Here is a 13448-nt window from a genome sequence, read left to right as displayed (position 1 = left end):
TCTTGCGGTCCGTGAGTTCGAGCCTCGCGTCAGGCTCTGGGCTGATGGCTCAGAGCCTGGAGCCTGTTTCCGATTCTCTGTCTCCCTCTCTCTCTGACCCTCCCCCGTTCATGCTCTGTCTCTCCCTGTCCCAAAAATAAATAAACGTTGAAAAAAAAATTAAAAAAAAAAAAACTCTTTGTAAAATGATTGTTTTTATAAGGATAATCATCAGTTTCTGTGATTTGACATTTGTACCCTCATTTAAGCACATTTTATAAAAACATTTATAAATGTTATAAAAAATTTTTTTAATGTTTATTTATTTTTGAGAGAGAGAGAGAGAGAGAGAGAGAGAGTGCAAACAGGGGAGGGGCAGAGGGAGGGAGACACAGAATCGGAAGCAGGCTCCAGGCTCTGAGCGGTCAGCACAGACCCTGGTGCGGGGCTTGAACTCATGAGCCTTCAAGCCATGAGATCATGACCTGAGCTGAAGTCGGCGGCTTAACCGACTGAGCCACCCACGTGTTCCAAAACATTTATTTTTAAAGACAGATGTATTGAGAATCAGTATTCACGATCACAAGTTTATGTGTTTGCTTCATTGCAAAAATTTTTTTTGGAAATAATTGTGATTTTCATTTAAATTCCCTTTTATATATGTGTGTAAAACGGAGGATTTATGTATGATCTATCTTGAGCCTGGGTAGAAGAATTAATTAACTTGGTAAAGTAGATTATTATCATATGTAAAGGTGTAGGTAGTGTGCATTATAATGCTAATTTCTATAGTTAAGAAATTGGGGTATTTCCCATAGTTGAGGTAGGTGGTATGAAGTAGACTCAGAAGTAATTAGATGATATTAGTTCAGAAAATGACAGGGACTTATGTAACAGTTAGAATGGCACAATTATTTCTACGTATTTCTCCATTTTCCTCCTTTTAATATGGAATGTTTATGGGCACAAAACCTCAAAAGAAAATTGATAGTACTTTTCTCCTTGGCTCTAAATGGTACACATGGTCCCTACTACACCTAATAAGTGTTTTAAAAGTTTTCCTGGGGCACCTGGGTGACTCACGTGGTTAAGGGTTTGACTCTAGGTTTCAGCTCAGCTTATGAGCTCACAGAAGGTGAGTTCAAGTCCTACATCGGGCTCTGTGCTGACAGTGTAGAGCCTGCTTGGGATTCTCTCTCTCTCCCTCTGTCTCTGTCCCTATCCTACTTGCTCGTGCTCAATCTCTCTCTCTCTCTCTCTCTCTCTCAAAATAAATAAATGAACTTAAAAAAAGTTTTCCTAAAATCAGATTTCAGGGTGCTGGTGTCGTATATATACATAAGCAGTGTGAGATAAATACAATAAATTTATCTTGTAGGTTTTCTGTTTTTATTAAAATATCAAAAAATAAAGAGCTGATGATGCTACAGTAGGTTAATAGAATAGACCAGAAAAAATGCTCAGTATCAAAAACCATATTTATTTTTTTTGTCACATCATTATATTCTACTTACTTGGCCAACAACTTTTAATTTTGTGCTTTGAGTGAAAATACTGTGTGTGGGGGGGGGGGGAACCGTCTTGTGTTATTTTCTTGGCTATTTTTTCTGTAAAGAAATCTTGATTTTTATTGTCGTGGTAGGATTTTACAAAATAGTTTCAGAATAATAAGCCCTTGAGAGATGAGGTGAAGTCTTTCCCTTTAAAGCATTATCTGCCAGCCAGTGGAGAGTGTCATGCTACGTTTTTTAGGTCCTTTACACTCTTGAATTTGATTTGTGCTTTTACAGCACAAATCCCAACATTCAGAAGGCAGATCTGCCTGCTTCAGCTGCCTGCAGCTATAGAGAATTAGTCTGTCATTCTCCAGAGTCGGAGAATGTGTGTGTGCGAGTGTGTGTGTGTGTGTCCGTGTCTGGGGCTGGGTGGCCAGGAGTGATTTAAATGTGCATAGGGTGAATAGTGTAGCATCTCATTCAGGCTTGGCTTTGAAACCTGTGGCATTCTGGGCTGGACAGCCGCTTCAGTGCTTCTGTTTTAATTTAGCAGGATGTTTGCTGCCATGGCAGCCAGCAGCATCCACTGCAGCAGCAAGGAAGGGCCATAGATCTGAGAATGCAGGTGGAATACTAAAACACCAGACGCTCGTGCAGCACTGGGCTTCAGTGCTTAATTTCTGCTCTTAGGGGGCTCTGCTGTGGAGGCTGTACATGCTGCGCTGTGTCAGCTCATCTAGAGTCAAGGGCTGCAGACCTAGATCAGTGAAGGGCTGGTGAGAGGTAGGAAAAAAAAAAAAAAACAAAACGTGAGCGAGATCGCTGGTGCTTCACTACCTCGCGTTTGAGAACATAGAGGTGGTAGAGGGAAATGTGGACCCATCGTCCTGCTGAGATATGTGATTGGATGAAGACTGGAAAATGTAGTTGGCTTCCTGTGCTACTTTCAGCTGGAGCTGTGTCTTTGGTGAACTCTTTTCTGCTTCAGATACGCTCCAGCAAAATGTTTGTAAGTACTGCTGATTAGGGGGAGAATGTGGCAAGCTAAATCGTGGGCGACTGACTGATTGTACTGTCGCTCTAGAATCTTATGTGAATGTTGGAGCCTGCTGGGGCTTTTACTAAAGTGCATGTGTTAATTAAAACCAAAAAGCGCCGGTTGCCATCTCCGTGTAAAAAGACAATGTGAAGTCCAGTTGAAAAGAAGAAGCCCCTAGAAGAGCCATGCAGCGGCCGGCTGAACTCTCTGTGTTTCGGAGCAAAGAAGTAAGGAGAAAGGGAGCCTGCCTTCAGAAACAGAAGTCTCTGACCAATCTTGCCCTCACCAGCGAGGGGGACAGGAGACCCACTGTGCGCATTTCCAACTGGTTTGGAAACGCTGCAAAGGCCAGCCAGAGAGAATCCGACTATGCAGAGAGGCGCTCGCTGTCCAGATTTCTCTCGCGCTCTGTGCAGTCCCTGTACCACGCCAGCGGCCCCGGCGCCTGGAACCTCCTGCCTGCCGGCCAGTCGGGCAGTGAGGGCTTGGAGGACTGGTCTTCCAGAAAAGGCTTGGAAGGGGAGAGTGATGAAGACAGCAGGTCCGAAGATGAGAACGTGTCCCCCAGGCAAAGCAGCATCAGCAGAAGCTGGGCTGAAGAAGAGGGAGAAAGCTGCCTGCGGGAAGGCACAGCTCATCTGGATGAAGACGTGATCCTTACGATGCTGGGTGACCTGGAACAGGCACTTTACACTGACTTGTTAGGTAAGTCAGGTGTGTTCCTAAGATGAGGAGGGGATTTGAAGAAGCTGCACATTTGCATTAGCCAAATAGCTTCCATTCTTCTGACTGGATTTTTAAACTGTCGTTACTCAAAAAAAATTTTTTTTAATTACTTGTTGTGATTATTGGCTTTGTAAAGCTAAGCTGTGAGAACCGGGTGTAAAGTCTATTGGAGGAAAATAATTAGCAATCTGCCCTGGGCATTCTTGGCCTGATGTCCAGGATATTCTAGATATCTATAAAGGAGTGGTAACGTCTTAAAATTCCAACATGTTTTTTTACTTAGTAATTAACGGGGCCTAGTTTTTTAACTTCCCTCAAGGTGACCTCGCCACAAATATGGAATGAACAATGAAGGGCCTCTTGGGTAAATTTGTTGTAAAGTTGGTTTTCTTCTACTGCCTCAGTGGCATCCACATAGACGGTCCTTGTTTGTGCCTCAGTGGTAAGTACCATGTATTCTAGGAACACTTCCAGAAATGCAGAGGTATCTTTTGACAGCTTTGCTCACGCACCACTTTTTGGGGGGAGGGGGTGGTGATTGGCAAAAAATTCTCTTGAGCGTGTACATTGCAACGATTGAAACTGCTATGTAGATGACCATGAACTGTTTGTTCCCACAAAGTGGGCTTTTTGATGACATAGGTCTCAGTGATAACTTCTGACATAATCTTTAGTTAACTAGATATGGAGATTTCTGAAGTAATTCTTCAGTGTTGTTTCGCTTTCCACTTTGCTGCCTGCCTAAATAGCCAGACTGCATACATTTTAGTTGTCATGTCTAAATTGAGCGCTCTACCAAAGGACATTTATATCACACAGTTCCTTCTTCAAAAATCCATAAGTTTTAAACCACTGACTACGTCATATTTGGTTACCATGTATGTTTACAAAACCAAAACAAAACAAAAACAAAAAACACCTCACTATAGGACTCCTCACATGTAAAAGAATTAAACCTGACCAGTGATCTCTTTGTTTCTGATTCATACAACTGATGCTAAATGTAGATGTGTTTTTATTCTGTATGTAGACCCTCCTATTACAAGATGTTTTATGAGGCTCTCCGGAATCTTAGTGAACCAGCTTTAGAAGAAGAAAGCCTAGAGAGACAGCAGAGGCAAATATGGCTCAATTTTTCATGTCACTTTGGCTTTAAAAGAGTAATGTTTCCACAGTTGTGGGAATAGTGATTCCTGAATCTGAATCTGAATACACCAGGTGCTTAGACATAGAAGATTTACTTCTTCACCATTGTGTGATTTCTGTGATGAACTGTTTCTCATAAAAGACCTCTATGCAGTACAAAGGCAAGAGAGGGAGTATTATTCCTTAAGGATCTTTTTAATTTTTTTTTGATCTTCTGAAACTGTGGAATCAAATAATATTCATCTTTTGCCTTTAAAATAGTAGCATTTGTCTTGTTCTAAGTACCTCTTACATAAGTATTTTCAAAGATATGAACAGAGAGCAGCCCCCTGGCAGGATTTGTTGGTTGCTCTGGTAAATTATAGCATGCTGTGCGTGGGTGTATATATGACATTCGCCTTTTTGTGCATAAATAACTTGGAGCATTACTGTCAGAGGGCAATCTCTCAATAGAAGTCTGTATGTTCCAAGGTTTTTAAACCAAACATCTGCTTATTATATTTATAGGGTTATTCTTTTTAAGGCTTCCCCCCACCCCAACTTATGCCAGTTTTCGAAAATGCAAGTGAGAAAGTAAGGAAGAGTTTATTCAAATAGTTGTGACATGAATAATCATGTCAGGATAATGAAGCACTCCAATGCAGTTTCCTAAATAATGATGCATGTTAAGTTGGTAAATATATCCAAGCCCAGAGCACACGGGAATTTCAAGATTTCTACCACGTGCTTGACTGGGTTCTGCTTCTGACTCAAAATGGCCTCTTCCAAGTGAATTTTTAGACAGAGTTCCTTGAGTTCTGCTCTTTAAACTTGTGTATCCTAATAGATTAGACTAAGGTCTGTGCTATAACTTTACAGGGGAATTTTAAAAGATAACTATCCATGTTTTTGCTATTTTCTGCCCAAAATATCTGGCTTGAGATGAGTTGAAAAATTTCCATCCAACTCATTGTTGGGGTCATCTACAAAATTAGGGTTCTCAAAATACATCAGGCAGCTGTACTCTAAATAACATTTGCAAAGTGGTTGGTGTAGAGGCTATAATTCTTTGTGAACCAGGTTCATTCATATATAATTTGATTTGCTATTAAAAGATGACAGTGCTGACAGTCTTAATTACAATGTATATAATTAAAGCCTAAAATGTAAGAGCAGGACCGCATATTAAGCAAAAATGCAGAAGCCACTATTTTTCCTGAATGAAGCCTCTTGAGTGTCAGACAGGATAGTAAGGCCTTATGCACATTTTCCCAAATGGTATATTCTGTGATTACTTCAAGTTTTTAACATTGTTGTAAACTGCTTTCTCATTGCTTATAAAGTGTCCTTTGTAAGTGGGGCTAAGAGAAGGGCTAAACTGAGCCTTAGTGGAACAGAGATTATGAAAGTGAGAGGGGATACAACGCTTTTGAGACTAAATTAACTTATCGTGTGTTTTTTCTAACTTTGGTTGTTACTGAATAATTCACTTTATTTGTGCTTTTACATTTGGCCTTTTCAGTTGAACTTCCTTTCTCTCCCCCAATCCTCTAGACATCATTTGGATACACATTTATAGGATGTTTTAAGATTTGTGCAATCCTTAAGGGGATTGTAGGTGTATTTAATTGTATTTTGCCTTTTATGGGTCATTGAGAACATTTACTGTGATAAATGTTGATTTGGTTGTTATCTTTCTTAACATGAATGAGGCAGAAATTATGTTTTGCTCAATAAGGACCGGGAGAAAAGATCCATTTGTCTGATTTTCATGAACAGTGCAGTACCCTATGAGCAAATATCATGAATGAACAAAACCAAAGGAGGGAAGAAGGTGTGGTTTTGTAATATGAGAGAAGCTATATAAACAAAAATGGATTCAATTGGAAAAATTTAGGATCTAAGATGCCTGTTGGATTGGAAGAAGGACATTTAAAATGAGCTGAGAGGTGCCTGGGTGGCTCAGTTGGTTAAGTGTCCGACTCTTGGTTTTGGCTCCGGTCGTGACCTCTTCGTTCATAGGCTTGAGCCCCACATTGGGCTCTGTGCTGACAGCGCAGAGCTTTCTGGGTCTCTCTTCCTCTCTCTCTGCTCCTTCCCCCCAAAATAAATAAACTTTTTTAAAAAGTAAAAAATAAATAAATAAATTAATTAATTAAAGGAGCTGGGGTGCCTGGGTGGCCCATTCAGTTAAGTGTCTGACTCTTGGTTTTGGCTCAGGTCATGATCTCATGGTTTTGTGGGTTCGAGCCCTACATAGGGCTCTAAGCTGACAGAGTGGAGCCTGCTCGGGATTCTCTGTCTCCCTCTCTCTCTACCCCTCCCTGACTTGCACTGTCTCTGTCTCTCTCAAAATCAACTTAAAAAAAATTAAAAAGTATATAAATAAAGCATATAAAAGGAGCTGAAGAAGATGTGAAAAAACATTTAGGTGAAATGGAATGTCTGAAAACACAGTGTTTCTATAATTTATATTAAAAAGATATTGAGGGGCGCCTGGGTGGCTAAGTTGATTAAGCAGTCGACTTCGGCTCAGGTCAATCTCGCGATCCGTGGGTTCGAGCCCCGCATCAGGCTCTGTGCTAACAGCTCGGAGCCTGGAGCCTGTTTCAGATTCTGTGTCTCCTTCTCTCTGACCCTCCCCCATTCATGCTCTGTCTCTGTCTCAAAAATAAATAAATGTTAAAAAAATTAAAAAAATAAAAGATATTGAAAGAAATTAAGATATCAGTGTTATTATGTGAGTTGACAAGTGGCTGACAGGCAGCCTGATTCCAGTGTAGAAGTTCTCACAGAGGGAAGGGGACCAGGGCCAGAGGACATGTAAAGGTATATTCTACCACCTCGTGTAAGGTCAATGACTACATCCCTTCCTCCTTCCAGTAAAGGTTATCTCAACAACTCCCTCCTTTAAGACTTGTCATTTCTTGGGGGGCCTGGGTGGCTCACTCAGTTAAACTTCTGACTTGGGCTCAAGTCATGATGTTGCGATTTGGAAGTTCGAACTCCATGTCATGAGTGCAGAGCCCGCCTGGGATTCTCTCTGTCTCTCCCTCTCTCTTTCTTCCCCTCCCCCACTTGTGCATGCTCTCTTTCTCTCAAAAAAAAAAATAAATAAACTTAAAAAAAGAAGACTTGTCACTTCTTACCATCACTTAGAAACTTGGGTATATTACTGTATGAGATCTTATATTCTGATATTGGCTTTAGTGCCTGTCTGATTTTGTCCCATTCTTCACTATTTCTTTTGCCCACTTTGAGTAAAATCTCTTCTTGACCTCTGACTTTCCTTTGGCTGTAATTATATTCTTCCCTTTAAGATTTTCCTTAAAAAATCCTTCTTTGTCTTCAGGGTTTTACCAGATTATTTTGAAGAAAAGGTAGGCTTTCTAGCCATTTCTAAAATATGATGTTATATTTATGAGAAGGATGGGAATAAGTTCCAGAAGTATCATGATTAGAATCTTAAGGGTTATTAACAGTTCTGAGTCATAAAGTGATGTTAGTTTATAAGGTTAAGGATTGTGTTAACTTGAGTTAGTGTAGGAAAAGTTGATGCCATGTGCATGAGGGTACGAAATATATTTTTCTAGCTCTTGAAAATATATTTTAGGACCATTTTTATACTTTCAAGTTTGAAATAATAATGCTACTTTTAAACATATTTTAATCATTCAAATAATTTATAAATTAAAAATTAGAAATTTACGGACTGGAAGCAAAATGATGGTTGTTTTGGCAACCATCCAGGATGAGGAATAATGAACAATGTAGTAATGTTTGGGTGATGTCTTCTGGTATTTAACTGCCCATGGTGAAGGTAGTATAAAGTTGTTCTGTCAGTTTCAGAGCCACTAGGACCTCTGGATGGAAATGAAAGGGAGGCAAATTATTCATCCTCAGAAATGTTTTCACAATTAGAAGTTTCTAATAGAAGGAGCCATCTCTTCCTGAAGAGGAAGGCTTTCCAGTCTTTGAGGTTTCAGGCAGAGGCACATGGCTGTCACCCATGTAAGGCATAGATCATGTGAGGCATAGATGAGTTTCCTCACTGGCTGAGGTAAGAAGAAGCATTCTCCGGAATCCCTACCAACTCTATGATTATACTGTAAATGTTAAATGGGTGTATTTGTTGCGTATGTGTCTTTTTTTTTTAATCTGGCATAAATTCTGAGGAAGAAAATGAACACGTCAAATATCTACTTCTATTCTTGAAACAGATTGTAGATATGTATCTTGACTTGTCTATAGTGGCAGTCTTCATACTGGAGTTTAATATATGCTATTTTCTACCTTCACTTTCCCTCCACTTTTTCCTTTGCTTCCATTCCCTTCTCCTTCCCACCATCCCCTTCCTTTGCCTTCCTTTTCTCCCCCTCTCCTTCTCATACCTTCCCTCCCTTTACTCTATCAGTGCCCCGCTCTCCCTTCCTGTCCTCCCTTTACTCTATCAGTGTCCCTCTCTCCCTTCCTGTCCTCCTGCATCTTTCCTTCTTGTTAAAATTTCCCATCACGGAACATCCTTTTGAGCCCAAATTGAACAGAAGAGAAACTGTACTTCCCCTGCCATCTCCCCATGTTCTTCTCATTATCCAGATAAGCTTCAAATGGCCACTGGCCTGGAAGGTGTTACGTCGCATAATCAAGCTGGTTTTCTGGCACCTCTACCTCCAAATGATGGGTAGTGGTTGTGTAAGGCCAGCATTTGTCACACTGGCAAAGCTGCTTGTCTCGTGCCTATTAAACACATGCTGACTTGAGATGCCAAGGACTTTACTGGAACTGTAATGTCACATGTGGATGCTGTGAGTCCCTGTGGAAAGCGGGGAAGGAATTGAGAATAAAGCTATCTGATGTTGTGAATTTTGATCCATGAGTCTAATAAAATAAAAGACTTACAAATGTATTGCTTCTAAAAAAAAAAAAAAAAAAGGCCTCTATCTTACTCCCCAGAGTCCAAATGTATAATTGCTACCAGTTAAGTTTATCTTACTATTCTGAATATACCTAGAAATAAGTAATTATGGTGATAATTAGATTCCCAATAATTTCAGTTTTTTTAAATTAAGCTCAGTAACATGCAGTACTCTACAATGTATTGCTGAATTAATCACTGTCACTTTGCAATGATTAAGGTCACAAATCTATAAAGTATTATTGGATTATCATCACTTCTTATCATCAATTTATTACTTGTAATGTCACATTTGTTTCCATTCACATTTTATTTGTAGAAAGGAGAATCATAATTTTCAGATAACAGGCATTTGGAATGTCTTACCTTTATTTTATTTTTAAGGAGAGGAATTTGTATTACTTATCTATGTATACAGTTATTCTGAGACCAGGAAATGACTTGACTAACAAGTTTATTACTATGTTACTTTTTTAGGTGAAGATCCTGAAACAAGAAGAATGAGAACAGTTAAAAACATAGCAGACTTGAGGCAAAATTTAGAGGAGACTATGTCCAGTCTTCGTGGGACCCAGATAAGCCACAGGTTTTTTTTTTGTTTTGTTTTGTTTTTTGTTTTTGTTTTTTCTCAGTTCTACATTTCTTTGGGCCAATAAAGACAAATGACAACTGAGCACTAACTTATTATAATGATAAAGAATTTAATTTTCCTTAACTGTTTTCTCACTTAAATTTTACATGACATTCAACTGGTGACTTCTTAGCACAAACCCAGGGACGTTTTTTCTCCTATCCGTCTCGTCTTTAATAGAGTGTCCCATTCAAACTGAATTAGTTACTGAAATTGCCACCATCACAACGAAGTAGATTCGCATACCTGTGCCACAGAACCCGATGGACGTTGCAGTTGAAATGCATCTGGCAGGGGGGAGGGGAGGGGAGAGAGACTTTCTAGAATAATTTTGGTCAACTTCCAGAATCGTTCTGAGAAGCTGTAAGGGGTTCGGTTCAGGGTTTGTTGAAAGTGTGAAACAAAAATTTGCTTTATCTAAACTGTGATGATGGCCCTTCTTTTGAACGCACGAAAGTAAAACAAACAAACTTCAGAATGCCCCTCCCACATTTTGACCTCTGCAGAGGTGTCTTGCATCTCATAAGAATGCCGAGATAACGTCTCACGATGAGTGCATCATTTGGCTTGCGTGAAAATGGCATGCTTCTAAGAAACTCTAGCCTTTCCAGTCCTCATGTAGTGCATTCTCGGTCTATGACCCCAAGTGAATCAGAGTATAGTGACTTCTTCGCTTTGTTGACAGCACCCTGGAGACAACATTTGACAGCACTGTGACAACAGAAGTGAACGGAAGGACCATACCCAACTTGACAAGCCGCCCCACTCCCATGACCTGGAGGTTGGGTCAGGCGTGTCCTCGACTTCAGGCTGGGGATGCCCCTTCCCTGGGGGCTGGCTACCCTCGCAGTGGTACCAGCCGACTTATCCACACAGACCCCTCGAGATTCATGTACACAACGCCTCTCCGTCGAGCAGCTGTGTCTCGACTGGGAAACCTATCACAGATGGACATGAGTGAGAAAGCAAGCAGTGACCTGGACATGTCTTCTGAAGTTGACGTTGGTGGATACATGAGTGACGGTGATATCCTTGGGAAAAGTCTCAGAGCTGATGACATCAACAGTGGGTAAGTGGCCCTGGGCTCTACCAGCATTATGCAAACAGGGAGGGTGGTCTCCTAAGATGCATTAGCTATAGGAAGGGTATATAGGTGAGCTCACAAAGTCATTAGAAAACATAATAAATCAAAGGTTATTTGGAGGTATATCAGGCCCTCTCGTCTGCTCATTCCTGAAAAGTAAAATATCTAAAATTTCTATAAAATCTTTTCATTGTGAGCCATTAAATTTTTCTATTGTTAGTTTAGAGAAACAAATGTGCCCTGGGCTTTTCAGAGTGATTTTCACATGCTTCTTAAGTAACAGATTTTGTAGTGAAAGACGTGGGAAGGGGACAGGAGGAGTTTTGCTGAGCTGCTGCAATTTTTTTTTTGTTTTAATTTGGCTTATCAAAGCTGCCTATAACTGCTTGGAGGAACAAATATTTTCTAGCATTCTTCAGTTATGTACCTCAAATTGAAAGCTTCAATCTCTTTTGATGATTTTTTTTTTTAAATCTTAGCCTTTGTTGTTGTTGTTGTTGTTTTTCTGTTTCCTATCATATTCCCAAAAAACACTGTTGTGATTATAAAACTTTTAAAGATTTTGGCAGTTTGGAATATTTAGTTCAATCTGAGGATGAACAAAGGCAATAGGAAACTCTATTAAAACTGCTTCTATTCATTGTAATTCCCTACAGACAAGAAAACTGGTCTGAGCTGGCCACAATTGTGTAATGCTGAAGAAAGGCTGGACTTGCATTAGAACTCAGATATATCTGACTTCAAAACCTAGGGTCTGTGATATAACAAAAAGCTTCCCAATCAATTTTGTCATTTTCATCGGAGTCTGGGTTTTGACTTATTCTTTGTCCTTAGACATCTGAGAGGACCAGTAACGGAAATCATTCTCCTGTATGAGTAACCCTGACTTCATTCATGAAAGGAAAGGAAAGGAAAGGAAAGGAAAGGAAAGGAAAGGAAAGGAAAGAAAAAAGAAGAGAAAAGAAAAGAAAAGAAAAAAGAAAATCTTATTTGAAAGGTGACAAGACCTTAAAATAATTCAGACAAGCTTTAGATCAGATTTATAGCTCTGCTCTGTATCCAGTGTTTCCTTGTGACCACCTTACGTGGTGGCTAAATTCCAACAAGTTAGAATTAGGGAGACGGATGGTGGCCTGTTAGGGTAGGAAATAGTTGAGTTGCCACTGGAGTCAGAGTGCAATTTAAATTCCTTTCGACCATAGCTATCTGTGGACCGCTTGGGGCCTTAAGTTATCCAAACTCCTTTTTGTTATCTGTAATAAGGATAAAATGGCAGAATCTCTCCAAAACCATTAGAAATCGAGGAAATAATCTACAAAATTGTACTTCCACAAAGCCTGTCACAGTATGAGTGTTGAATAAATGTGTCACTATCATAATTCCATTTATTATCATTCACACTCATACTGATTTATGGATGCTATTGTTATCATTTTTGTACGTGTTAGATGCCACCAGTGTAGGGAGCATGGTGGCAATGCAGGAACATCTAAGGCATGAACTTTTTCTCCCATCTCTCTCCTTTCTCACCCATTCTTTCCACTCTTCCTCCTATATCCTCTTTTTTCTTTCTTTGTCTCTTTAAATGAGAGCATATGTGTGTATTCATTTTTTATATTTACTACTGGATGAAGATTTAATTATACACATAAATATCATATTTATACACACATGTATATGCATATTTATATATACAGAGACACATATACATATATGTGTATATATATAATATACAGACACATACACACACAAGCTGTCAATCTCATTATTTACAGTAGTTACATTCTATAAAATCACTACATACACTGAATTAGTGAACACTGAACCATTGCTCCTAGGGGAAATACAGATATAGTTCCTGTGATCTTTTGGTCATAATAGTTTCATCAAACGATCAGAATATGGTCTTGTTGTACGTGTATTTCAATTTAAAGCGAGCTTATTTATTAGTACATATTGGGGATACATATTGTAGATTCATTATTGTAGATATTATTAATAGATATTGTACTGTTAATACATATTGTAGATACATTAACATTGAGCTCATGCCTAAAAGCAGTATAATCCATGCCTGCATGAAGCTCATCTAACACATATTTTTCCATAAGGCACATTGCAGCCTTCCTACACTTGGGAACACAAGGGCACTTCAGCACTACACTTGGGGGACATCTTAACACCAGAATCTCAAACAGGAAGCACAAAAATGTGAAAAATGTGGCTCTAAATAGACTAAAGAGGACACATTGGCAGTAGGAGAGCTGAATCAAGAAGGCAGAATATCACCTTATTTGACCTCAGCCTGGAATGTCCTCATGAACAACTTAAATTTCTCTCTGTTCTGTGCCTGTCCGTGAGTGACCATGAATATGTTGCAATTATTGATTTGGGGCTTCAAATTTTAGCCAGTAAGCAAATTTGCAAATGTGGTATTTATGAATAGTGAGGAT

At 39.5% G+C, this 13448-nt stretch overlaps 1 protein-coding gene across 7 annotated transcripts in view; it reads left to right on the top strand.

The window, feature by feature from the left end:
* Positions 1-13448, top strand: part of NAV3 (neuron navigator 3) — a 600880-nt gene that overhangs the window by 430553 nt on the left and 156879 nt on the right. For all 7 annotated transcript variants that reach the window (XM_040491360.1, XM_040491363.1, XM_040491362.1 and 4 more), the window contains exons 10-11: positions 9758-9866; positions 10597-10980. In XM_040491360.1, the coding sequence (XP_040347294.1) occupies positions 9758-9866; positions 10597-10980 (493 nt within the window). The remainder of the gene's footprint in view (positions 1-9757; positions 9867-10596; positions 10981-13448) is intronic.

Source organism: Herpailurus yagouaroundi, unplaced genomic scaffold, assembly GCF_014898765.1.
Source record: "Herpailurus yagouaroundi ecotype Mexico unplaced genomic scaffold, PumYag 182, whole genome shotgun sequence".
In the NCBI taxonomy this organism is placed as follows: Eukaryota; Metazoa; Chordata; class Mammalia; order Carnivora; family Felidae; genus Herpailurus; species Herpailurus yagouaroundi.
Note: the sequence above shows the minus strand (reverse complement) of the source record. Positions and strands in the feature narration are given on the sequence as shown.